We start from the raw sequence: 24,407 nt of genomic DNA on the forward strand, positions 1-24,407 counted from the left end.
CCTTATGAAGGAAATTTCACCCATAAGAAAAATTACTAAGATGGTTGAAATAATTTGGGAAAGTTTGGGCTTATGTACTGCCCCCCCCCGCCAGACGACAGAGAAAGGTTGGAGGAGAAGTGGGTGGCACCGACGGATGAGACCATGGCAGAAGCAAGGAGGAGAGAGGCAGGAAGGGTCCCTATTTCTTTCTTCTCCGTGCGCGGTCATCTTCTCCGAGAAGAAGACAGCCACTGCAACCTACACAGACCTCATGCTCGAGTACGAGGGGTCCCCGGAAAATTTATAGCAACGATTTAGGATTGCCAACGGGTCCTGGGACCTCCCTGGTCCCTATGTGGATCCGTCCTTGATTATTGACACGAAAATATGCTGAAAAATAAAAAATTAACGTTTGTTTGGAATTGCTTTTGTAGGGGTTAAAAGATGAGTTTTAATAGTCAAATAGTGATTCTAACTTGTTTGTGTAAAACCAAACATATAGACGAGCTCTCTTTAACAATAAAATGACGAGTTATCTAAAAAAAAACATTTAGAAGTATTTTGAGCTCATAAAGGGGTATTACAAATGCTTTTTCAAGAAACAGTTGGATTATGAATACAACATTTTATAATAAACGAAGAAATACTTACAATTATCAGTGTTTTATTGAGAAACAATCTCACGCATTTCCTCAAGTATAGTTTCGAATTTCAACAACTGAAGTAGCAAAATCGCAACCCTATAATACTTGCTACCCTGATAATTGAAATCTTTCTCTTTAACTAATTGTGTTCAGACTCTCCCCCTAGCATAGACTAAAATAGAATATTAGCTTGTAATAAAAAAATTACGGAAAAGATCATATTCGGATCTCTTTCATCAAATCCTTCCCATCAACTAATCCTGATCCTTGAAATTTGATCAAACAGCTAAAAATATAGATCCACTTTAAAAATTATAATAATTTTAATCTTTGAATCAAATTTCACAAACCCAAATTAGTTGATGCGGGAGGATTTGGTGGAAGGAATCGTGAGAGGATCCCTTTCCAAAAACTACATCACCAAAGTAGAACTTCCCTAAGCCCATGACTTGGCAGACTACATTAAGTAAAACGCAGCGTTTTGAGCTTCCCCAACCCTACGTTTAAAAAACTTGAAGCCCGAAATTTCACACGCACACCGCCTCTCTGCTACTCTCCCTCTCTTCTTCTCAACCATTCTCTCTGTTTTGACGGCACCGCACTGAGTTATCGACTGCGGCGGCGAGTACGGTAAGCTTTTTCGACCCATCGCTTCCTCTCTCTCTTTCTATATATATATGTATGTATGTATGTATCCAACACAGCCTCGCTGCTTACTCGGTATATTCCTAATCGTTATTGCACTCGCCGCCGCCTGCAGCGTTTCTCCCTGCAAGCGTTGCGATGGGAGGCTCGCGAGCTCAAGTAAACAAGCAGCACAAGACGCGCTTCGCTTCAAAGTCATCTCGCAATCTCCACAAAACTTCAGGTTCTCTCTCTACTTTCTCGCACTTCTTTTTTATTCAGCCTCCTTTTCGTCGAAAATTTGAGATATAACGGTTATGAAATTCAATCTCTGTGTATAAGTTGAGTGTTTTTGGTGCTTCAGAGAAGAGTAGGATCGGTAAAACTGACCGCAATGTTGCCAAGGGAGCTCGGGCGGCTCGCGTTCAGCGGAGCAAGATGGTAATTGGTTTCGAAATTTCCAGTCTTTCTGTCGTTTCGGTTTTTCGTACAAAACGTCTAATTTGCAATTTCGATGCTTTGTAGCTTCGGGAGCAGAAGCGAGCGGCTCTTTTGAAAGAGAAGAGGGCTTCGAGTGGATCAGCAAGTCCTCCCCGTGTCATTGTGAGTGTTTTGTTTGCAGTTGGCATTGATAGAGAAAAGTGTTCCGAGTGGACTAATGCGCAATTAGGATGTTTTTATCAGCTGTGTAATCGTTTGAAGTTCCGCTAATGGCAGGTTTTGTTCGGGCTTTCTGCTGATGTGAACCTAAATTCACTTGCTGAGGATCTTTTATCCTTGTTATCTCCGCAAGGTTATGAACCCGCATTTCCGACAGTTGCTTCTCCTGAGTACAAGCTGAGAACGACGGTACCCTGCCTCTGCTGCTGTATTTTAAGTTTTTAGTCGAATGACTATCATATAAATGTTTTGTGTTGGTCGAGTAATTAACATCCATGACTGATGTGAATAATTTTAAGTATCTAATTCATGGTATCTTTTTAGGTACTGAAAGCACCTCATGGTGATCTTCCAACATGTATGGAAATGGCCAAGGTAAAAAAGTCTGTCACTTGTGTATTCTTCCTAAGTTTTTGCTTGTGTTTCTTCTGAAAAAGGTTCTTTGAGTTGTAGGTTGCTGATCTCATCGCTTTTGTGGCATCAGTGAGCTCTTCACGTGAAGGAAGCACGTCTGACTACATTGACTCGTTTGGAAGTCAATGTCTTTCTGTTTTTAGGTCCCTTGGTTTACCAAGCACCGTGGTGCTAATTCGTGTATGTTTGTCTATCTGCTTTATATATTCTTGGAAATACTCGCAAAATAGGAAAATTAGCTTGTGCCCAATTTGACATAGGATTTATTCTTCTTTTTGCTTCATGCTTTTAGGATCTACCTGCTGACATGAAAAGAAGACATGATTCAAAGAAAATATGTACATCTTGTCTCGCTTCTGAATTTCCTGAGGACTGTAAATATTATCCAGCTGATACAAAGGATGAGTTGCACAAGGTAACTGTTGGCTCTAGATTCTTTATCGTAGGCTTATGCTTTCTATGACAAAATTCAGAGGGGTTATAATTTTAATGAAGTTATTTTGTTTTGTATATACGTAATATCATGCCTCTCATAGATTTCCTTTGTCATCTTACTATAATTGCAGTTCATGTGGCTCTTTAAGGAACAAAGGCTTTCAGTTCCTCACTGGCGAAGTCAACGGGCTTACCTGATGGCCCAGAAGGTGCTCATTTTGAACCTATCTAAGTTTTCGCTGTCATTCTTTGTTAGGTAGAGGTGGAAACTATTAGGAAATTATAGGGGAGAAGTTTTTCTAGTTTGGCGAGGCATGTGTGCCTTGTAGAAGAACAACTATTCTTAAAGTAGAGTTGAATTTGATAAATAAGAAAGATGATTCAAGTTATTTTCATCTGTGTAATAAGCTAACACATTTTTTTATTTTTATAGGTTGATATGGTAGCAGATGATTCCAATTTGGGAAAGTGCACCCTTCTCCTTACTGGATATATACGTGCTCACAGTCTCTCAGTGAACCAACTGGTAATTAGTCCATCCAAAGACATGTCCTTGGTCACATGATTTGGAAGTTGTCTTATTTTCTTTTATATTAGGTTCATGTTTCTGGTGCGGGGGATTTCCAGCTGTCCAAAATGGAAATTCTCAAGGATCCATTTCCTTTGAATGCAAGAAAAGAGCAAGATGCCATGGACTCCGATGAAGTGGGTGATGCAGAGGTATTAGCTGTTTTATTTGAATATAAGTACACTGTCTATAGAATAAGTTATTTCCTTTTTAATAATAAGATTTGATGCGAGTAATTTATTTTGTGAAGTATTTTTCATTTGAAATTTTGAAATATTATGTGCTCTTTTTCTTCTTCAAGGTCCTTCGTTCTTTGGTTCCTGATCCTATGAAGCAGGAGGCTTTACTAGTTGAGAATGTTCCTGATCCCCTTGCAGGTGAACAGGTAACAAGATTACCTTTCTTCTATTAATTATTTGTCATACTCATTTCCATTAACATAAATATGGGTTGATATTAAGAATATGGCTTGTATATTGCTAATCCAAGAACGAATAAAACAAAAATAGGGGGATTTGAGTGGAATTGCATGAACTATAAAAGTAGAATGTCATGCTAGTAAAATTTTGCACCAGAGCATTAATTACTTCAGAGGAATGCTTTTGACATGCCGGTCAGCTTTTTCCCATGCTCCTATTTCGCTCGGCTAATGTGATATACTTTCAGATTTTCTTAGTTTTATTATGAAGTTTGGTGAATTATTGGACTGGTTGTGGAACAAGTTGCAACTTCACTCAAAACTAAATTCTTTTCTTGTCAGACATGGCCAACAGAAGCAGAAATGGCTGAGGCTGAACAAAGTCAGAAGCAAAAAAAGAAGAAAAAGAGAGCTCTTCCTCGAGGCACTTCAGAATACCAGGTCTGCATCTTTTCTTGTCAATTCCTTTAATTCTGAATGTTTCTTTGTTATATGTTAGTCACATATTTGTTTGTTGATGTTGAGAGGTTTCAGACAAACTTTTAGTGGTATACCAGAGACATGATTTCGGTTCTTGCAGGCTGCTTGGATTGTGGATGATACAGATGAAGAGGAGTCAAGTACTGATGATGAAGCTGATGGTATGATATTGGATGAGAGGGACGGTGGTTATCCTGGTCAAGATGACAATAATTATTCAGATGAGAGCGACGATCAAGCTTCAATAAGGGACTCTGATGGAGAAACTGATGTTGATTCAGTGATGATGGTGAGCTTCGTATGTTATTTGTGCATCAAGTTATCTTTATTGTATTACCAGAATTAGTCAGTCTCTCTGTTCTCATTGAAAGTGTTTCTGATCTAACATGAAGACACACCAATTAACATGGAATACTATCATGTTGTTATTCATTTTCAAATGTAAGGAACATTAAGATTTAAGAATACCAAAATACCAACCACATCCTCTAATCATGGATCGCAAAGGTAAATTGTGGTTGCTTTTGGTCAGATATTACTTCTCAATGGTCAGAATCCTAGTGTTTCTCTAGGGTAAGCTGAACCACTGACGTATTACTTCAGACAATAGGTTTTTAAAAAGGTGCATAAACCATTCACTTTAATGGTTTGAATTAGATTGCTGCATAGTAGGTTTTCGCTCATGAGTTTTCTGCGTCATTGGTTTTTTCTCTATCTATTTGCAGCACTTTCATTAATATGTAAAGAATTCATCTGTGAGCATTTAAGGTTTATGGGAATTTTTCAAAAAGGAAAAGGACCCAATGTGTATTTGTCTGTAAGAATTCAATTGTCACTGTACTGGTACTAGTCAGATTGCTAATATTTATGTGCTGTCATTAAGAAGTTTATTTTGTTTGTTCAAGTTCTGTATATTATAAGACTTAAATTTTTATTCTTTGTTTTACAGGAAGGTGAAAACTTGACCAAGGAACAGTTGGAGAATGAGATTCGAAAAATAAAGCAAGCACACGCTGATGATGAGGGTACTTGTCTTTTTAGCTATATTCTATCTGTCGCTACATGATTTATGTTATAAAAACTATATCTGTAGCACCTTTATGTCAATGTTTAGTGCTGCATTACCTAGTTGGCTTATAATGGTTATTTTATGTGTTTCAGAATTTCCGGATGAAGTGGATACACCATTAGATAGTCCAGCAAGAAAACGTTTTGCAAAGTATAGGGGACTGAAGTCCTTCAGGACCTCTTCGTGGGATCCCAAAGTAATATTCTTGTACTTGTGTAATAGTCGTTCACTCTATTTGTATCAATTGTCAAACTGACGTATGTCTTTGATGAACTTCAGGAGTCTTTGCCTGCAGAGTATGCCAGAATCTTTGCATTCGATAATTTTAACAGAACACAGAAAAATGTTCTTGCTAAAGCTTTAGGAATGGACCAAGAAAACAGTGATGACTGTGCCACAGCGGGCTCATATGCAAGGCTGTATATCACAGAAGTGCCAACTAGTGTTGCTTCTAAATTATGTATGCATGCGAAGACAATTCCTGTTGTAGCATGTGGTCTTTTGCAGCATGAGTCCAAGATGTCTGTACTTCATTTCAGGTATCTTCTAGTTGAGAAAAATTTGCAGTTCTGTGGTCTTCTGAAGGGGAGGTTTTCTCATGATTGTTGGCGATCTATGTTTTGCAGCATAAAGAAGCACGACACGTACAATGCTCCTGTCAAATCCAAGGACGAATTAATATTTCATGTTGGCTTTCGCCAATTCATTGCCAGGTAGTATCTCTGATGCCATCAACTTATATACTTACTGAATTTTAGTGATTGATGCTTTTGCTCGTCACTTGCAGGCCAATATATTCAACTGACAACATGAACTCGAACAAGCATAAAATGGAGAGGTTTCTACATCCAGGACGTTTTTCCATGGCTTCAATTTATGCCCCAATCTCTTTTCCTCCACTTCCTTTGATAGCTTTGAAGAGTTCTGAAGGGGTGGCCGCTCCACCTACAGTAGCTGCTGTTGGTGCACTGAAATGCATTGACCCTGACAGAATTATACTAAAGAAGATTACTTTAACCGGGTACGATTCATTCTTTACTGTTGGGGGTGGCGACCTTTTGTAGAACAGATGTTTTCCCTTGAAAGTTTTGATTTATTAAACCACAAACATATTTGATGCAGTTACCCTCAACGAGTATCAAAACTGAAAGCTTCTGTAAGATACATGTTCCATAACCCAGAGGACGTTAAATGGTTCAAGGTGAGATAGCAGATAATCTTTTAATTTTTAAATTTGTTTTGTATTGTGTCGAGAAAATTCACTAGAATCATTACGGTATGTTTTTAATGTCCTTGGTGGTGGCAGCCTGTTGAAGTATGGACAAAATGTGGTCGTCGTGGTCGCATCAAGGAGCCTCTTGGTACACACGGTAAGATTACAGAGCAATCTGTTCTCTTTTTCTTTCACCCCTTCCCGCTATATCGATTTTTCAAGTCACTGAAATCTCCGACATACCCAAATAGTTTGAAACAGATCGTGCTTTGTTGTTGCATTTAGGTAGCTATTAAGTGCCTTTTTTTCTTTCCATATGATTTTGTTTCAGGGGCATTGAAATGCATCTTCAACGGGGTCCTCCAGCAGAGTGAGACCGTATGCATGAGTTTGTACAAGCGTGCGTATCCCAAGTGGCCGGAACACCGCTTCCCAATTCTCGATGCTTGAAACGATTGTGTGCGGGCGCGAGACACTCATCCTTAGAGTGCTTCCCGATTCTTGATGCTTGATAAGATGGCGTCTCGGACGCGTGAAACTCTTTCTTCAGAGACGGCTTCCAAGCGCAGAAGAAAGTCACGCGTCTTGTATATGGGAATGAAGCTCTGGTTCAGATTGTTGATTCCGGTTTCCAGTTTTGCCTGCTCGGACACCCGAAGTCGCGGTTTCCAGTTTTGCCTGCTCGGACACCCGAAGTCGAGTGTCGAGGACGTAGTTGTAAAATCACTGCTGCTTTTTTTCTTTGGACACTTTAGGAGAACAGAGATTTGTTTTAGTGTTGTATTGATTCTCCATTCTAAATTTCCAAGTTATACCAGTGTGCCCTTTTAGGTTGATGGTGTTCTTGGGTTTATATAGTTGACTCTATTTAGTCGGATAAAGCTTTTTTATTATTGTTGTTGTCGGGGTTCTGCTATTTGTTCACATCTTCGAGATGTCTCCCAAGTCTTTTTTTCGTAATAGAAAGTTTAGAGAAGATCGGTTACTCTCACCATCAACGACAAAGTACATCCACAAGCTTGAGCTAGAAGGACTTGTGCATGACACTTAATTGGCAGTTGTCATCAGTGTAGATTTACGCTCGTGCACCAGTGAAGACTGCTGAACAACGAGATTTCTCAATTCAACACAATGATTTAGCTAAAAATGTATTTCAAAGCCAATTACGCATTGCCTTACATTCTAATCTTTTGCCGTAAGATTGACTTAAAATATTGCAGCAATAACATCTTGTCGCATGAAAGTATGGTGTAATGTTACCACTCTTATACTAAGGACGGCATTTCAAGACAATTATGTATTATAAATTAAGGAAAACTAACCAAAAGAGCTTCAAAATTTTGAATTTTAACCAAAAGCCATATACAAACTTTATTTAATGATAAGGACAAAAAATAAAAAATAAAAAATAATCCAACCCAACCGCGCGTAAGCACACGCCAACCAATTCAAATATCAAATCAAGCCTTTGTTGTAACTGTGAGCAGATAGAACTGATAAGAAGACTAATGTGCACTGCAAAATACGTAGTGGGAGTAGTACAATGAATGATGAGATGGAATGGATGGATGAAATAAATTATTTTTAAAACATTTCATTGGGAAGGAAAACGTGAAAGTGAAGCTTCAATGACTCTTTTTTCTTTTAGAGAGGGAGAGAGAGAAATCTGTTTACGTACTGAAAGAAAGAAAAGAAAAGTATAATTTTCAACAGAAAATCAACGGTGTAAAAGCAGCACCCAAATTACTTTTTAAATATTTCATTGGGAAGGAAGAGAGGGAGTGTGTAAGGAAGAGAGATTGTGAGGATAGAGCCAACCAAATCCTTTCAAACTGACATCAACAAACTCCAAAAAATTTTAAAAAGAGAGAGAAATTTGAGAGAAAAAAATATATTGCTGACAACAATACATGACAGTAATTTGTAAAGAAATAGTTTAAAAAATAGTGATAGTGCTAGTGTTTGATTTTAAGAAATGGTCAGTGTTTAGTTTACGAAATAGTTAGCTTTTTGTTCAAGAAATAGTCAGTGCTTAGTTTACGAAATAGTGACAGTACTAGTTTACGAAACAGTGATAATACTAGTGTTTGGTTTGAAAAATAATCAGTGCTTAGTTTACGAAATAGTGATAGTACTATTACTTGGTTTAATATATAGAGTCTATTGTGTTCACTTTAAGAAATATTCAGTGTTTAGTTTACGAAATAGTAATAGTACTAGCGTTCAGTTTAAGAAATAGTCAGTGTTCAGTTTACGAAATAATCAGTGTTTAGTTCAATAAGTAATGATAGTATTTGTGTTCCGTTTAAGATATAGTTAGTCTTTAATTTAAGAAATACTGTTCAATTTAAAAAGTAGTCAATGTTTAGTTTACAAAATAATGTTTGGTTTAAGAAGTAGTCAATGTTCAATTTAAGAAATAATGTTCAGTTTAAGAAGTAATCAATGTTCTGTTTAAGAAATAATTATAGTATTAATGTTCATAAAACTAAATAATGAAAATTTTCTTTATTTTTGATTTTGTAATATTATTACGTTGTTTTAAAACAATTGAAAGAATAATCAAAGAAACAAATAATAAAATAAAAATAAAATGTTTATGGAGTGAGGTGAAAGGTGAGAGAAGAGTGGGGAGAGCTGAAAAAATAAAATTAAAAAAAAAAAGAGTAAAAGTTGATGTGGAAGGGTGAGGTGAAAGGAGAGAAAAAAATAGATGTGAACATACGAAAAAAGGAGAGAGAGAAAGAGTAAGAGGTTGCACGGTTAAGTGAGGAAGAGAGTGTGTGTGTGTGATGTGATGCGCGGTCCTGTGTGTTAGTATATGTTTTTTTTTTTTTTTTTTTTTTGGTTAATTAAAAGTTTTGAGAAGTCATTTTCATTAAAGTTTCTATAAATTATTTTTAGTTTTTGATATATAATTGGCTTGTAAAACCGTTGGAGTGCGGTCACCGAAACAGAAAATTTCTCATACAATTACAAACGTTAAACAACTCTTGAAAATGTGGTCCAAAATTTCAATTTCTCAACAAAAACAGGAGCAAAAATGATTAGGAAAAAAAAAAAAAAAGAAGCTAAAATCTACAGAGACTCTTCAAACTCGTCCAATTTCTCTCTCTTCTTCATTTCAATTTCATACTTTCTCAGCCTCTCCTGCACTTTCTCCTGCAATCACCAAAACCCGACGGATAAATCAGACCAACACATAAATAAGAAATTCGATAAATTCATGCTATTATTCCAGTGTTTGGCAGCTGAGAAAGCTGTAATTTTCTTTTCCGATGGATTCCCGGAAACCAAACAGAGTCGGAGAGCTAATTAAGAATATGAATATTCCGCCGACCTTGTAGCTTTTCTCGGCGCGGTCCATGACGTAGAAGCCGAGAATGCCACCGAGAATGGTGCCGGAGATGATCCGGACATAGGCCCAAGTATTCCCTGCCATTTTCCCTTTCGCTTTCTCTCCTCGATTTTCTCGGGAAAGTTTCAAGCGGCGCCCAGACGGTGGACGTGGATCTCTTGACTTGTAAATGTGTTGAGTCGGACGGGTAAGTGAACCGGTTAAAAGATCCAATAGGCCTACGATGGTTGTGGGCTTGGAGAAAGGTTTTCTGTTATGGATTTTGTTTATTTGGGCTTTTGGCTGGTTTGGGCTTTGACTTTGGTTCGGATAAAAGGGCAATGGTTTGATACGTGGTATCATAACACGACAACGATATGCCACGCGGGGCACCAGTTCTAGTTAAAGTAGGTTAGCGGGGCCACTTTGGCATGTATGTCACGTGGTATTACGGTTAAAATCAAAATGTTTCCTTGAGAATGCCACAAATCATAAGTTTCATTACTTGTCTCTTGTATTCATAACACGTCACTAGTATGTCACGCAAGGCATGAGTCATAGTTTAAGTGGATATTGATACCACTTTAGCGTGCATGTCACATATTGTTGCGGTTATTACTAAAATATTTTTGTGTTAGGGCTGTAAATCGTACGTTCATTATTCACTTCTCGTATTCATAATACGACATTGACATGTCATACAGGCCATGAGTTATAATTTCACACTACTTAGGCATGTAAGCCACATGTTAATATAAGTATAAAAAGTTTTTTTGATAGTGCTATAAATCGTAAGTTCATTATTCGTCTCTTGCATATGGAAATCAACAGAAGGGCTGTATCATCTCAGATTTGGTTTCCAATATTTCTATATTTCATTACCCAAAATGCTCAAAATCTTTTGATTCATTTTGTAATTCTCATGTATATTTCAGTATATAAACTAGGGGTGAGGATGTATGTTTCTAAACATCTCCTAGTTTCTTGCTCACAACACACCTACAAAGAAGTGTATAATCACCGTTTAATTCTTGGTATGGTGGAAATTCTCTTTCCTATGTCAAAAGATGTCTTAGGTTCAAATTATCTATCTCCGACTGATAAAAAGAAAAAGAAAAGAAAAAAAAAAAAAGGCGCTTCTTTTTTTAATGTTGAAAGAAACCTCAAATTTGAATTCTTCATAGTCCTTGATAAAAAAGAACATAAGATAATTTGATTTCTATAATGTAATTTCGTGCCATGGTTTGGTATAATGTGTTTGTACGTCTTATTGTATTTTTTTCTATTTCTTTCACTAATTTAATTACTTACATATTTGGCATATAATTTACTCTCTACTTTTCAGAGAAAGTAATTGTCAACATGAAGTAATAACTTAGGAGAACAGAAAACCCATGATTTCTTTCAAATAATGAGATAATTTGAAAAGATAGAAACCTTACTAATTTCCCCTTTCTTTTTTTTTTGTTATTTTTATTTATATAATTAAAAACTAATTAATGTACAAGTCGAGCTTCTTGTAGTTGAATTAAATTGTTAATTATGTGAGTATAAAAGTGATGATAAATGCAGAATTGGAAGAATGGAAGTATATATTCGAAGCTGTTTACTGCGAAAGGAGAGTTTTGCGGTATGAAGTTGAGAATATAGCAGACGAACTGCGGCAAGTGTCGTTTGGTCATGCACTAATCTGACAGAACTTGCTAATTAACACACAATCCGCCGAATACTTCCTACTTACGTACGTTACACTTGGTAACAACGTACGCATATACGAGTATTTGGCGGATCTGAGCAAGTTTTGTCAGATTTTTGCATGGCCACATGCCACTCGGCGCAGTTCTTCTGCCATTCTTTTGCAGTAAATAGCTTCGAATACTTTTAGTCTTCCTCCAACTCTGCAGTTGATTCCAGAAGAGACCTCTTTAGCTTCATCCTGTTCTTACACTACCATACCTACAGAATCCCCAAAATTGAATTTCTGTCCAAATCCAAGTATCTGATATAAATTAGTTCACCTATGCATGTTCTTATGGAGAACTTTTCGGTGTACCTAGAGCACGATCAAATGACGTTCCTATTTTATTCAAACCATCACATGTGTATCTGGTTTAATTAATATAACCTTTATATAAGTGGAACTTTATATATCAACTATATCGTCCACCCTTATTATAACACGTGAAATGATACATTACGTGACTTGTGTTTTCGATACCTATATCTCGACCTCTTGGTCATATATAGCCGTACGTTTACCTTGAAACATGCCTAATAACAAAAGTGAGGTGGCAAAGAGCAATCCACCAGGCCCCACCTAGTGAATAGTGCAGTGCATAGACGAGGAGTATGCAGTGAGAGAGTGAGAGCTTTAAAAACACAAACCAAAACCTCTACTTATCTCTCAGTAATGAGTCGGGAGTCACTGAGTCAGTACGCTTAGATCTGATCAGAAGAGAGAGTATTCAGCTTTTATCTTTCATATTTCTGCGCAGGTTTCTTCAGGTGATCAGAAAGAAGAATCAATGGCAGCACAAGCAGCAAGGTATCTGGTCGTGGTGGTTCATGGAACAGCAGCTATGGGGCCCTAATGGAACACCGTTCTCTCAGACTACCTTGAAAAGATCTGTCAGGTTGAATAACCTTCCGTTCCCATCAGCACGGACTAAATCTTGTTTTGAGTTTTGGTTTAGGAACCTAATCCTCAAGGAAAATCGCGAGGAGGACAAAGTTATGGACACCAAACAATGCCTACCGGGAGACTCCATGAGAGCTAGCTATCACAAATATCAGCTCAGGAATACAAAACGCTGATGGCGGCTATAAATGCTGCAAGTCGCATATCCAAACATGGAATATGTAAGCGTTCCTTTTCAGGTACTCAAAAGACCAATAGGGCCATAGGCCTTGGTCCTCTGCGCCCTAGAGCGAGCCAAAGAAATTTCTCGGGACAGCGTGGGACAAACTTAATTGGTGCCATTGTTGCAGGAACAGCAGTTGCAATACTGCCTCACAGATTATATGGTGGGCTGGAGCTTGGAGCTAGTTCTAACCAAACACCCCAAGACGAAACCTATGTTCCAGCATGGGAGGTAAAGTACAGCTTCATGCATAGGATAATCAGTGTAATTTTGCTCCAGTTCAACAAAATTCATCATTTTTTGAGTTTCCTGATTAAGTATATGTGATCAGACTTGTATGTTAATTTTACCTTTGCCTGCTTTCAGGGAACAATATCCGCTATGAATCACGATCAACCAATTCCGGTCAACTGAGCCAAGGTATGATTTAGTAATCATATGAACTTGTTCATCTGCACACAGCCATAACTGATTATTTCGCTGAACATTTGATACGAGACTTTTTTCCGTACTCTAACAGGCCTATAGGAAGGCCTCAACACCGCAATGGTAAGTCTTAACATCCTCTCTCTCTGTTCCGTTTATCTGGCAACTTGAATCACTCTTTCAGGCTTACAGCAGATTGGCCAGAGACACTGCAGATGGGTAATGTTCTGCGCAGTCCGCTTTCAACAGGCAGCGAGTCTAACAACAAAAACCACTCTTTCCTTGTTCATATCAACGTGTGAGTGTGTACGTATGGCTCAACTTAATACGTATTTATCTTCCAGTGTACCAGATCATGCCAAGGACACACACATCCTCAGATTTGAGGTTATGAATCATCACCCAATATTTGATAATCTGAGAAATAATGAGCTTGTACGCCATCTGAAAACGAATTTTCAGCGCTTTCTCTACTCTTTTGTGCTCATCTCAAGTCTATTAATTTGGAATTTCAGTGTTTTAGAATCAGCCTCCCATCTCAATCGATGATCTTCCCCCTGCCGAAAACCACACCTTCATCGAGACTGTTTTCCCTTCGGCGAGTGAGAAAAGATATATTTTACATCCCCAAGGGGCTATAATTGGAGATACCATTGTTTCTGGTACAAAAGTTCCTATAAAAATGGAAACTGCCCTACCTTTGAGTGCGGTTTGAACTATTGATTTACGTAATTAGAAGGGAATTTGGCTGTAAGACCCACCTATCGAGCAGGGACGAAAGTCGGCCTTAGTGATCCGACGGTACCAAGTGGAAGGGCCGTCGCTCAACGGATAAAAGTTACTCTAGGGATAACATGCTGATCTTCTCCAAGAGCTCACATCGACGGGAATGTTTGGCATCTCGATGTCGGCTCTTTGCCACCTGGGGCTGTAGTATGTTCCAAGGGTTCTTTTTTACAAATTCGCTAAATGTATTTCATTCGAGGATACTAGGATTAAGTCAATCAACATTTCAACTAAGCTACCTTTAATCACTCAGGAACCCCACCTTCCTCAACATATTGGCGAAACATCTGGTGGTTTGGAACGGCATCATCTGCTTCATCAACAACATCAACATGCCCAAACACATGGTCTGGAACAGCATCCCTCTGTTGCATCACCTACAACAGTATGCTCCAACAGAAACAACGATGGGGAGGATACCGAATCGCTACTAGTATTCGGGAACACAAAACCGAACAAAAACAGGTTCCCGACAATGATTTGTACAATCTAGTAAGAAATAGGACTCAGTAGTACAGCACACGAAATTATACCAAAACAATGTACACAAATTCTCATAGTACAAATATCAAAAGTAAAGAAAGTTCAGTTGACGAAACATCCTACGCTGTTATTTAACGTTACATGACAGAGACAACATGATTCTCAGATACATTACAATATATACACACATCGGTTTTTGTACAAAGCTCAATCCAAGGTACATATATATATAAAAGCCTTTGGGCAGTTAACTTCCGGCGAAAAAAAGGAGGGGGAAGAAAACGCGGCAGTAACTATTCACAACTGATTGCCCAGGAGTAAAGACTTATCTGACATATTCAATCATCTACAACAGTAATCTGTACCTGAGAATGTAGCACATGCCAATCCTGAAGGAAAAAAGACGGAAATGCATGCGTTTTCTTGAACTCGATCAACTAGTAGCTGGGGCTCTCTTCTTCAACTTTACGGCCTTCTGACTGGATTGCTGCTTTGGAGCTGGCTCAACAAGCAGCAAGCGTGACATGACATATGCCAAGAGTTCTTCTCGGTGAGAAAATGTGAAGTCCAGATGGGCGTACTCAAACTCATTGTAGGATACATCAACACCAGATTCCTTCATCAACTTATAATGTTTTCTGACCATCGATGGCCGTATAACCTTGTCCTTTCTTCCAGCAACCAGATCAACAGGAACATCAATAAGCCCATAGTACTCCCCCAAGTCGAATGGCTCTGGACATCCGTACATCTCCATATTAGCAGAAGCACTCCCATAATCAAACATTCTAAACTTCCCTGCACGTTTCATTTGTGCAAGATGGAGAGCCACTCGGAATGATACCCCCGGCATGTCATTCATGTTATAATGTGGTAACCCTAAAACGCCAACCCAATTTGAGCTATCCCCACCAACAAAATAACTCATTAAGGTCTGAACCAGTCCCCCAACAGCAGGATAGTTATGGAAGTCTCGCGCCAACTTGTTCAGAAGCATGCGAAAGAACCTGGTTGGTATGTAAAAACCAGGCACAAGAGGAGCCAGAAGAGGAGCCAATAAAAGAAAAACATGCTCCATAATCGTAAACATAAAGGTGGAATCACCATGGAAGCCAGCAGGTGATAGTAAAACCAATCTGGAGAGTCTGTGTGGTTTCTCTTCTATTCTCTGTGTTATAACGTACATAAGTGCTGCTGCTCCTCCCAAGCTATGACAAATGGCACAGAGTTTGTAAGGTTGACCATCATTTGTTTCTTCGTCAAGATCAGGTTGACTAAGTTTCAATTCAGCAGTTTTAACTTGGTGAATCTTCTCTATCATTGCAGGAATATCCTGAGTCCCGTGCTCATTAATGGAGTACTGCCAATACCTGCATTGGGTTTCTATGTTCAGTAACCATGTTCATACTAAAGTACTCTATGGAAACTGCTACTTTGTGCTTAGAAAATCTGAATATATTGCAACCTCATTCCGCCCCCTTGATAATTTGAGTTCGAGAAGGAATCAAGGATGAATATTTCATATACAATATAGCATGCAGGTTACATAAGCAACTTACTGTCGTGAGGAAATATTTTTGTTAACATGTTCCCTAGAAACCAAGCCACGAAAGTTCCCAAGGAAAACATCATATCCTGTGAAAAAGAAGTGCCATTAGCATATTTCTAAGCCAATACAGCTGTCTGTACTGCAAGCTGTATATGCTTTCCAAGGAAATATGCTAACCTTGATCGTAAGCTGCAAATGCTGGTGAACCAACCACCCCATTAGAGACCCATCTGGAAAAAGGAAATAGTCCATTAGAAATCATTTGTAAAGCTAACTATTATAAAACAAATTATTTTCAAAGCGTAAAAATACAGGAGAACAGAACACGATAATGAGCCGTAAATAAGATACACCATTCTAAAACCGTATTTTTAAGATGAAAAAGTTGAACCATAGAGATATTGTAGCAGGAAGGACAACGCATCACTCTGATAACCAGTGCCGCCAACAAACTTCCACTCGACATTTAAGACGTAGTTTCTATAACACTTGAAAAAGGATAGAAGAAATAACTTACCCCATAGATGAATCAAAAACTCCATGTTGAAGATAAACAGCTTTCCGGGAATCACGTCTGCAGCATCACAATACAATATTAGACACCGCAATTTTTAAACAAAGTTATTCACCAGGGAAGGAAAAAAAGGCCAAATATATCGATTATATACCTCGGGAGTCTTTCCAAGAGAAGAACATAGCCATCATTAGTGATCACATGAATAGCTTCATATGGGTACCTAATAGAGAAAAAAAGAATGAGCAATTTGCAGATCACGTGAAACATTCAAACAAAAAGCGAAAGGTTCTTCAATCAAGTAAGCGTACCAAAGCCTTACCCAAGCTCTGTTATGACATCCTGACAAGTCCGAGCATCAGTATTTAGCGAATGCTGAAAAGAAGTATTCCTTTCTTTAAGAGCTGGATCATTCTCTCCAAGTGAAGCTGTGGGAACAGTAACTTCTGAATCATTACCATGACTATATTGAACACCAACACTGCTCAGTGAACACCATCCTGATAGTGTTTTAAAAGCCACCGAAGGGGAAAGAACAAAATGTGCCGCCTTGTGAACAACATCAAAAATAGCTTCTATGAATATCTCGATTGCTAGATGAAGATCCTGTTGGGAACAAGTTAAAATGAGAAAATTGGGAGAGAAACAAATGATGCATGTTATTTTAAATGGCATAATTAGCCTGTGAACAGACCTCAATGACTCCACGTCTCCTATCTGTGGTTCGGTGAACAATGTGATCCTTGAGAATCTGTACTTTACTTATCGTTTGCGAAGCCTCATTGCTTCCTGGTGCAGCAGAGGCTTTTGATGATCTAGAATAAGACAACTGCAAAATGCGAACTGGAATCCCAAGCAGAAACCTGGCGGGAAACAGAATCCAGAAAAATATGTATCTGATCCACATCCACCACGACCAGCGCCTATCGTGCTTGCTGAAACTAGAAGCCCTCGAGGCTCTTGAACTTTGAGAGGATGGTGATGCAGGAGACATGGCATCATCACTATCTTCATCTCCATATGCGTAATCAACGTTCGAACCATCAGAATCAGAATCCACAGAAAGCTCGTGTACAAAATGATTGAAAGAGGACACCCCACTACAAACATCAACGAAAATGGACATGTCAATCAGCAACTAATATTGATGCATCAAAACCTTACACTTCTTACAAGAAGATAGATAGATATTACATAAAAGGAACTAACTTTTGACATACAAAATAACTACTTCCCACCAGAAAAAACACACATTGATTTGAATAATCCCAATTCCAACAATTACAGAACAAACTGCCAAGTGATGGAAAATTTTCAAAATTCTGAATTCAGTCAATTTTTCGTACAAAATAGCTACTGCCCACGAAAAAAATTACACCCTAATCCTATCCATTCATTTATGATGAACAATCCCAATTCCACAAATAAAAAATAAATTGACAAGTAATTAAAAAAAAAATTTAATTTCTGAATTCAGTCAATTATACATTCAAAATAACTACTGCCCACCAAAAAAATTACACTCATTCATCACGAATAATCCCAATTCCCCCAATCGCAAAATAAAATTACCAAAAGAAAGAAAATTCTAAAAATTTTGAATTCAACGAGCTTCCAAATCTTTCCATGATCAAAACCCAAAACTTACTTCTCCATCCAGCGAGGAAATCTGGGTCCCCGAAACGTTGGCCTGAGCTCCCATCCATGAATGCCTTCGAGAATGTTCGCCTTCCCCGGCAGAAACGTCAGCAACAGAGCCGAAATTCCATTGATCAGCCGCACGACATTGTTCAGCGATTCGTACGTGAACGTCTTCACAGACCTGCAACCACCAAAATCAAACCAAAACCCAATTTCAAAAACGATTCCAAAAAACCAAATTCGAAAACTTTTTCCAAAAACAATTCGAATTCGAATGGATTGGTAAAAAGAGAAGGAAGACTCTCACTCTTTGGTGACGGCGATGATGTTGTCAACGAACCGTTGAATCATCTCATAACAGTAAAATCAAATTTAAAAAAAAAAATTGAATTAAATTTCTGGAAAAATCGAATTCGGAAACTACAAAGTAGAAACCAAAGAGCAACGCTTCTCAAAATCTCAAAAGGAAAGCTGCTCGGTTGGAATCCCTAAACGAAAAAAATCCGAGCGTCAATTGGGAAGAAAAATCGAGAGAAAATTTTGGAGCCCCGATATTTGAGGGAGTCGAAGACGGCAAAAAGAGGGAAGGTAGCGGGAGGTCCTTTGCCGTACAAGGCGGTGGGGGCAATACACGCGGGGGGCCCTGATTGGTGGAGTCAAACGCGTGTCGCTTTCTCCTTTTTTCTGGATTTTGTGTTGTGTTTCACGAGAACACGTAATGGCACAAAAAAAGGGGCTCGTTGTACACGTGGTTCCGGATAAATTAATCAGGTGGGGCCAGCATGAAATTAACGGACAGGATATGACGACGGTCAAAGGGATTGTGCGGTTTATGCCGTGTGGCTTGCGAGTTTAGAGCAGTGTGGGACCACTTGAGCTTTACGGTGTCACGCAGCCACGGAAACACGAACGCGGCGGGTGGCATCGCTTGGAAGTCAGGAGAAATGAGTGCATCTTGCCGACCATTAGTAGAAGAGTGTTTGATACTTAGGTCGACTCATAACCAATTAGATTTGTTTAAAATTGTTAGTAAAGGAACCATACATACATACGTACGTACGTACGTATGTGTATGTGTATATATATATATATATATATATATATATCAACCTCCCAATATGTGACATGTTCAATGTTCTCCCTCAAGTGGCCACATGTGCAACCAATTCCATATCGATCTTTTTTTTTCTTTTTTCTTCTGGAAGTGGCAAGTTAGGATTATTTACCCTTTCGGGGTTTGAAGAGGTTATGAGAAATTTCATTATGTTCATGGCCGCAGTCAAACATGCTCATAAGCTCGGAGCATCGAACCCGAGACTTCCACATTTTTTTGTTTATTGGAGAGCCATAGTTCATGTCCTTATCACTGAGCCACTTGTTATGGTTCACATCGGACTTTAAGAGCGGAAGCATTGTATTACATTGAACCTTGGTAATTCGGTCATGAGACGGACCCACAAGACACATAATCAAATCCGCTTTAATATCATATAAGATAATAAGAGCGACAGACCACTAACGCACTCCTAGCCACACCAACATTGTCCTAACTTAATCACCTATTATTGGTTGTTGAATTTTATCACAAAAGACCTTGATATTATCTGGATGGAAACATACACTTGTATAGTGTATTCTCAATTTCCTGATGTAAAACTTAATGGTAAACAAAGATGAATGCTGGCTACATTTTCATTTTGTCTTTTCTTATTTGGACCGTGCTCGAACTCCAAAAAGCCGTTTCTGCACTTCCTAAGAAGGAAGTCGTTTTTTTTGGTATTGCATCCACTCTTCTGTTAGCATGAACATGAATTTAATCTCAGCCATGAACAGTTTGTAAAGAACGTTAAAGTTCCATCATAAAAATAATTGGTAATATAAAGTAACTCAATAAACTCTTGTATAGTTTAGTCCCATGCCGATGTAGAACTTGATCCTCACATTCTCACAGTTCGAATCCCAGAAAAAATCCAGGGGAAATGAGGTATGCGACTACTATACATTCATCATATAATTAGTTTAATTTTGATCTGATGGTTAAATTATTGGTGACGATGATGATTTTTTTGTTTGTGTTTGTTTTGGTTAGCATGCAGCAGCACCAGCTTCAAATGATCGATGCTCATAATTTTTTGTTTTTTTCCCGTTTGTACACAAATTTTATTTTGTTTTACCGTGTATAAAACAATAAATCCATGCTTCGCAGCTGAAACTCAATCGCAAATGGACATCATAGTTTCCGATGTCAATTATTCAAACACAAGTCCATTTATGATCAGCTTTTCAGCAACACTTGCCGCTTTTATTTTGCAGCCAAGCATGGTCAATACAATACATGTTGAGGGGAGCAACAATCTAGCTTTATGTTCCGTTTTACTTGCTATTCAAGATATAAAACATCCTTCTGCGGGCGCAAGAATATTAAGTTTCCGGATGCATGGTATGCCAACAAGTTTCCTTCTCTAAAGCTTGGAAAACGCTGTTCTGCTTGACGATGCAGCAGTTTCTTTGTTGTCTTCATTTGTGCCCGGTTTGAAGGCGAACTCTGTAACTAAGGCCAAATGATCGCTTCCCACTTTCTGTGTACAAGTATGAGAAAATGGAATCAGATTTGAAGATAACATTATTTACATGCACACGCACACGCACACTCTTGATCATATACTGCGAACTGGACCTATGCCCCGGAGAGAGAATCACACAAGCTCGCATGCACACGCGCACAGAACCTCCATCAACCCCACAAGTGCATCTATATGTCACTATTAACGATTGAGAAGCTTCGTAAAGTTTTAGCTCGAATGCAATCAGGTAGCAGAATCAAAAGTTGCCCTACCTTGCAAGGGAGGCTACCAATCTTCTGCAGAACATCAACTGGAACGGTGTCTATAACTCTAGTGGGCACAAGTCCATCAGAGTACCTATACCCAACACAAGAATTTCATACGATTCATCAGCATTTTCATTGTCATAACCAACTCCACCAACATTAGAATCGTTGTTACAGAATTTAAGAAAAGCAATTTACCATAAGTAGTCAACGGTTCCAAGAAATTTTGAGTGGTAGGTAGTAGCTACAGGTTCACCATTGGGATCCCGTGTTCTTGTAGAACCCTGAAAATATGATATACTACATAAAAAAACTGGAGTATTAAACATTCAGGTGGTAACGGAATAAAATTTGTACCTGCACCGTGGCATAGGAACTGTTAAGCTTCATCGGATGCACAACTAAATGCCTATTGGCATCTCCGGTTGCAACTCTAATTTCTTCATCTGTCCAGCAGTGCTTCAGCAATCTAAAATAAGAACGTTTAGAGCAAAATAAGACAACCCGCCTCAGTCATCTTGTTTATAGCAAAGAGCCCGAATCTGTTTAGCCAAATTCTTTAATATATGATTAGAATTTGGTTGTGAAGAATGTATGCACGTCACGTCTGTATTAGGACATAGGAATTAAATAAAAACAGAATCGAAAATTTGTATCTGCTTTAACATGTAGGAGACATACCCGTCTATCATTGTAAGTGGACTGCTAATTTCTTGTTTGGCACCTAAAACTTGAGCAGGATGACAATCCCTCTGCCCAGATAACTCTCTTCTGTCATATAACATGATATTCAGCTGTAAAAAAATCATACAGATTTCAAAATGAATGTTGGATGTATTGCATCCATCAGTATCCGTGTGACCAAAAAATAATATTCAAGCGGATGGCAACTCACCTCAGATTTTGACAAGAACTTGTATATTGCACTCTGTCAATAAGCAGGGAAGTAGTTCAACTTAGTTTGTCACTGTTAGAAGTAGGGCGCAATGACGATGAAATTTGTATGAATTTTGGACTTAAGAATATCCAACCTTAGGAGTGATATTGAAATCGCCACAAAGGACAACAGGAGCATTACCCCATCTCTCTGCGAGGATTTTCGCCCTTGATATGAGAAAACGTATCTGAAACACAACACGATTTAATTACTGATCAAGCAATTTAGCATATTGCCTCAACATAAGGTATATAAGCCTTCTTTATCTCTGTTGGGAAACCGACATTTTTGCATTTTATTATGCACCAGAAAATGAGCATCAATGTAAAAGAACTTACCTGGCCTAATTTTGCTTCCCCTCGGGTTGGGTTATAAAGCACGTGGATGTTACCGATCACTACATTTCTTGATTCAGCTTTTTGCGTCTGCCTGTATGAATGAAATTTGATGTGGAAAGGATGGATACCATCTAGTTAAACAGCAGAATTGTTAAAGATTTCCGTACGAAAAGGTTGATAGACTTGATCTGAGGCCAAGTAATCTCAGAACCGTGACTGGTGTAGAAAAGTATTGGCAAATGTTTACAAGTGATCTACCTCAAAAACCGAGAGTTGCGCAACATTGTCACCAAGTCCATAGCCCTTGAATTCAATACTCTCTTCCTCCAACAACCGAAAACTGACATAACGAGGTGGAAAATTATTCGATTTATTGTGCCATCACAAGCACTATAAGCTGTAGGAAATAGAATAAAACACAACTGTCTTACTTATCAGGTTTCCAGAAAATAGCGCAACCATCAACGGAACCTCCAGTGCGTCTCTGCCATTGCAAGCATAGTAAAATCAACTGAAGGGAATTGTATCTAAAGTACTTGTTTTCTTCAATCTCATGGACGAAAATGGTACACAACACGGAAATATCAACCTTGTATGATCCGACATATCCCACTTTCGCTAGAATCTCCGAGAGCTCAAAATACTTGTCTACTTCCTAATAAACCACACAAACAAGAAGAAGTTCAAACCCCACTTAAGAGATTTTTTTCAAAGATTACAGAAGCAAATAACAAAATGAAAACAGCAAATTAATTAGGCTTACTACTCACTTGCAAACACATTATATCAGCGTTCCATTCCGCAAGTTCATCGCATATGACCCTCCTACGATGGTCCCATTTGAGATATTTGGAAGGCACATTCCGGTACATATCTCTATGCCAGAAAGCATTTCGATCCCCCAAAATGTTATATGATGCAACAGAAAATCTATCTGCAACACAGAAGTTCATATAGTTATTACATTATTAGATATAGTTTTTAATCGACAAAATCTTATATTTTCATCACAAATATGTATGCTATGATATAAACTATGAAGTATGTTTGGGACTGCTTCTCTTAGTGCTAAATGCGTCTTCTGACACCCAAAAAGCTCGTATCATAAAAGTACTTTTTGAGGAAATTACTTCTTTCAGACACTTCCCAATACATTCTCAAAAAGCACTTCAACAGGTTTTTAATAAAATATTTATTGGATAAATACTTTGAGCAAAAATAAACAATCCCTAACTTGCATACACACATATTATACATGTACGCTATGCATGTGTCGATATCATTATCGCGAACTATATACCATTGATACATTTTTCTTAGTAAAACCAAATGTCATAATACAAAACCAATTATATTATGCCAACTGAAAAATCTCTCAGAAGGAAGATATAAGTAACATATACGGACCTCGAGAAGCGAGTGGTTGATTTTCTGCTTGGATCCAACGGCGTACGACGTCTGGCGGAGCATGACTGTACTGTCCCTGCTTGTACCACGGACGACTAGTCTGGGGACCAGTAGATGACGATGATGAGGAGGTGGACGAGCCTTTAGGAGCGGCGGTGCAGCAAGAAACGGTGGTCTTGCAGAGAAAGGAGGAGGAGGGGCTAGCGGTGGTGGCAGTCGGTGCGGTTGTTGCGACGGAAACGTGGCCACCGCAGAGCCAAGAGGAAGCGTCGCACGGCATCGTAGAAGATGAGGTGGGTGTTGTGCGAACGTGTGAGCGTCTTACGGTTTCAGAGGCGATTTGAATTGGATTTGCCTATCTTCTCAACTTGTTGACTTTTTTACTTCCAAATTCCAACTGCTTATGTAAACTTTGGCGCCAATGTTATTAATTCCTGGTATTTTTAACCTTTTGATCGATTAATTAAAAAAAATCAGTGAATGGAAATAAGGAAAGGTGTGTAGACGTAGAACATAAGCGTGCGGGTATCTTTTGTTTTTTTTTTTTTTTTAATCATATATGGTATTAATTATATTCTCAATTTCTCATGTTAGACAGATAAATTAACTCGTAATTAAGATTTCAAGATAACAGTAACCTCGCGAATTATTTTCAGCGCTACTCTAATTCCATGGGAAAAAAGCCAATTTCAACATCAAGCCTTCGACAATGAATTGGAAATGGATCATAAGTTTGATACATCAAAGGGGAGTTAAATTTCTGAGTAAATTATAATGGTACTCAAGAATAT

At 38.3% G+C, this 24,407-nt stretch overlaps 3 protein-coding genes across 4 annotated transcripts; 1 reads left to right on the forward strand and 2 right to left on the reverse strand.

Moving 5' to 3' along the window:
* Nucleotides 1–1,131: 1,131 nt before the first annotated feature.
* On the forward strand, nucleotides 1,132–7,498 carry LOC137710792 (uncharacterized). Of its 2 annotated transcripts, XR_011065009.1 has the most exons (23): nucleotides 1,132–1,256; nucleotides 1,387–1,494; nucleotides 1,615–1,691; nucleotides 1,776–1,853; nucleotides 1,968–2,099; nucleotides 2,235–2,285; nucleotides 2,364–2,504; nucleotides 2,617–2,739; nucleotides 2,891–2,968; nucleotides 3,193–3,285; nucleotides 3,357–3,479; nucleotides 3,629–3,712; nucleotides 4,088–4,186; nucleotides 4,326–4,514; nucleotides 5,175–5,250; nucleotides 5,387–5,490; nucleotides 5,574–5,833; nucleotides 5,921–6,007; nucleotides 6,082–6,315; nucleotides 6,417–6,495; nucleotides 6,601–6,664; nucleotides 6,839–7,171; nucleotides 7,209–7,498. XR_011065009.1 is itself a non-coding variant. In XM_068449919.1 (22 exons), exons 2-22 carry the CDS (start codon nucleotides 1,410–1,412, stop codon nucleotides 6,955–6,957), a joined length of 2,376 nt encoding a protein of 791 aa, XP_068306020.1. In that variant the 5' UTR covers nucleotides 1,132–1,256; nucleotides 1,387–1,409; the 3' UTR covers nucleotides 6,958–7,498. The 2 variants fall into 2 exon arrangements, 1 of the variants encoding a protein (XP_068306020.1); XM_068449919.1 differs by having other exon boundaries at nucleotides 6,839–7,498.
* Nucleotides 7,499–14,460: 6,962 nt separating this feature from the next.
* LOC137711425 (uncharacterized) lies at nucleotides 14,461–18,664 on the reverse strand. The gene is made up of 9 exons (XM_068450664.1): nucleotides 18,412–18,664; nucleotides 18,112–18,285; nucleotides 17,158–17,563; nucleotides 16,786–17,069; nucleotides 16,618–16,686; nucleotides 16,467–16,523; nucleotides 16,127–16,179; nucleotides 15,960–16,035; nucleotides 14,461–15,770 (listed from the first exon to the last, which is right to left on the reverse strand). The coding sequence occupies exons 1-9, from the start codon at nucleotides 18,453–18,455 to the stop codon at nucleotides 14,834–14,836; spliced, it is 2,100 nt and encodes a 699-aa protein (XP_068306765.1). The 5' UTR covers nucleotides 18,456–18,664; the 3' UTR covers nucleotides 14,461–14,833.
* Nucleotides 18,665–20,245: 1,581 nt separating this feature from the next.
* On the reverse strand, nucleotides 20,246–23,959 carry LOC137711442 (carbon catabolite repressor protein 4 homolog 3). Its single transcript, XM_068450686.1, has 13 exons — nucleotides 23,617–23,959; nucleotides 22,980–23,143; nucleotides 22,799–22,864; nucleotides 22,641–22,693; nucleotides 22,468–22,549; nucleotides 22,210–22,296; nucleotides 21,966–22,058; nucleotides 21,830–21,862; nucleotides 21,616–21,728; nucleotides 21,292–21,403; nucleotides 21,133–21,218; nucleotides 20,941–21,025; nucleotides 20,246–20,683 (listed from the first exon to the last, which is right to left on the reverse strand). Exons 1-13 carry the CDS (start codon nucleotides 23,894–23,896, stop codon nucleotides 20,567–20,569), a joined length of 1,371 nt encoding a protein of 456 aa, XP_068306787.1. The 5' UTR covers nucleotides 23,897–23,959; the 3' UTR covers nucleotides 20,246–20,566.
* Between the last annotated feature and the right edge of the window lie 448 nt (nucleotides 23,960–24,407).

This window comes from Pyrus communis, chromosome 12 (assembly GCF_963583255.1).
Source record: "Pyrus communis chromosome 12, drPyrComm1.1, whole genome shotgun sequence".
Taxonomy (NCBI): Eukaryota; Viridiplantae; Streptophyta; class Magnoliopsida; order Rosales; family Rosaceae; genus Pyrus; species Pyrus communis.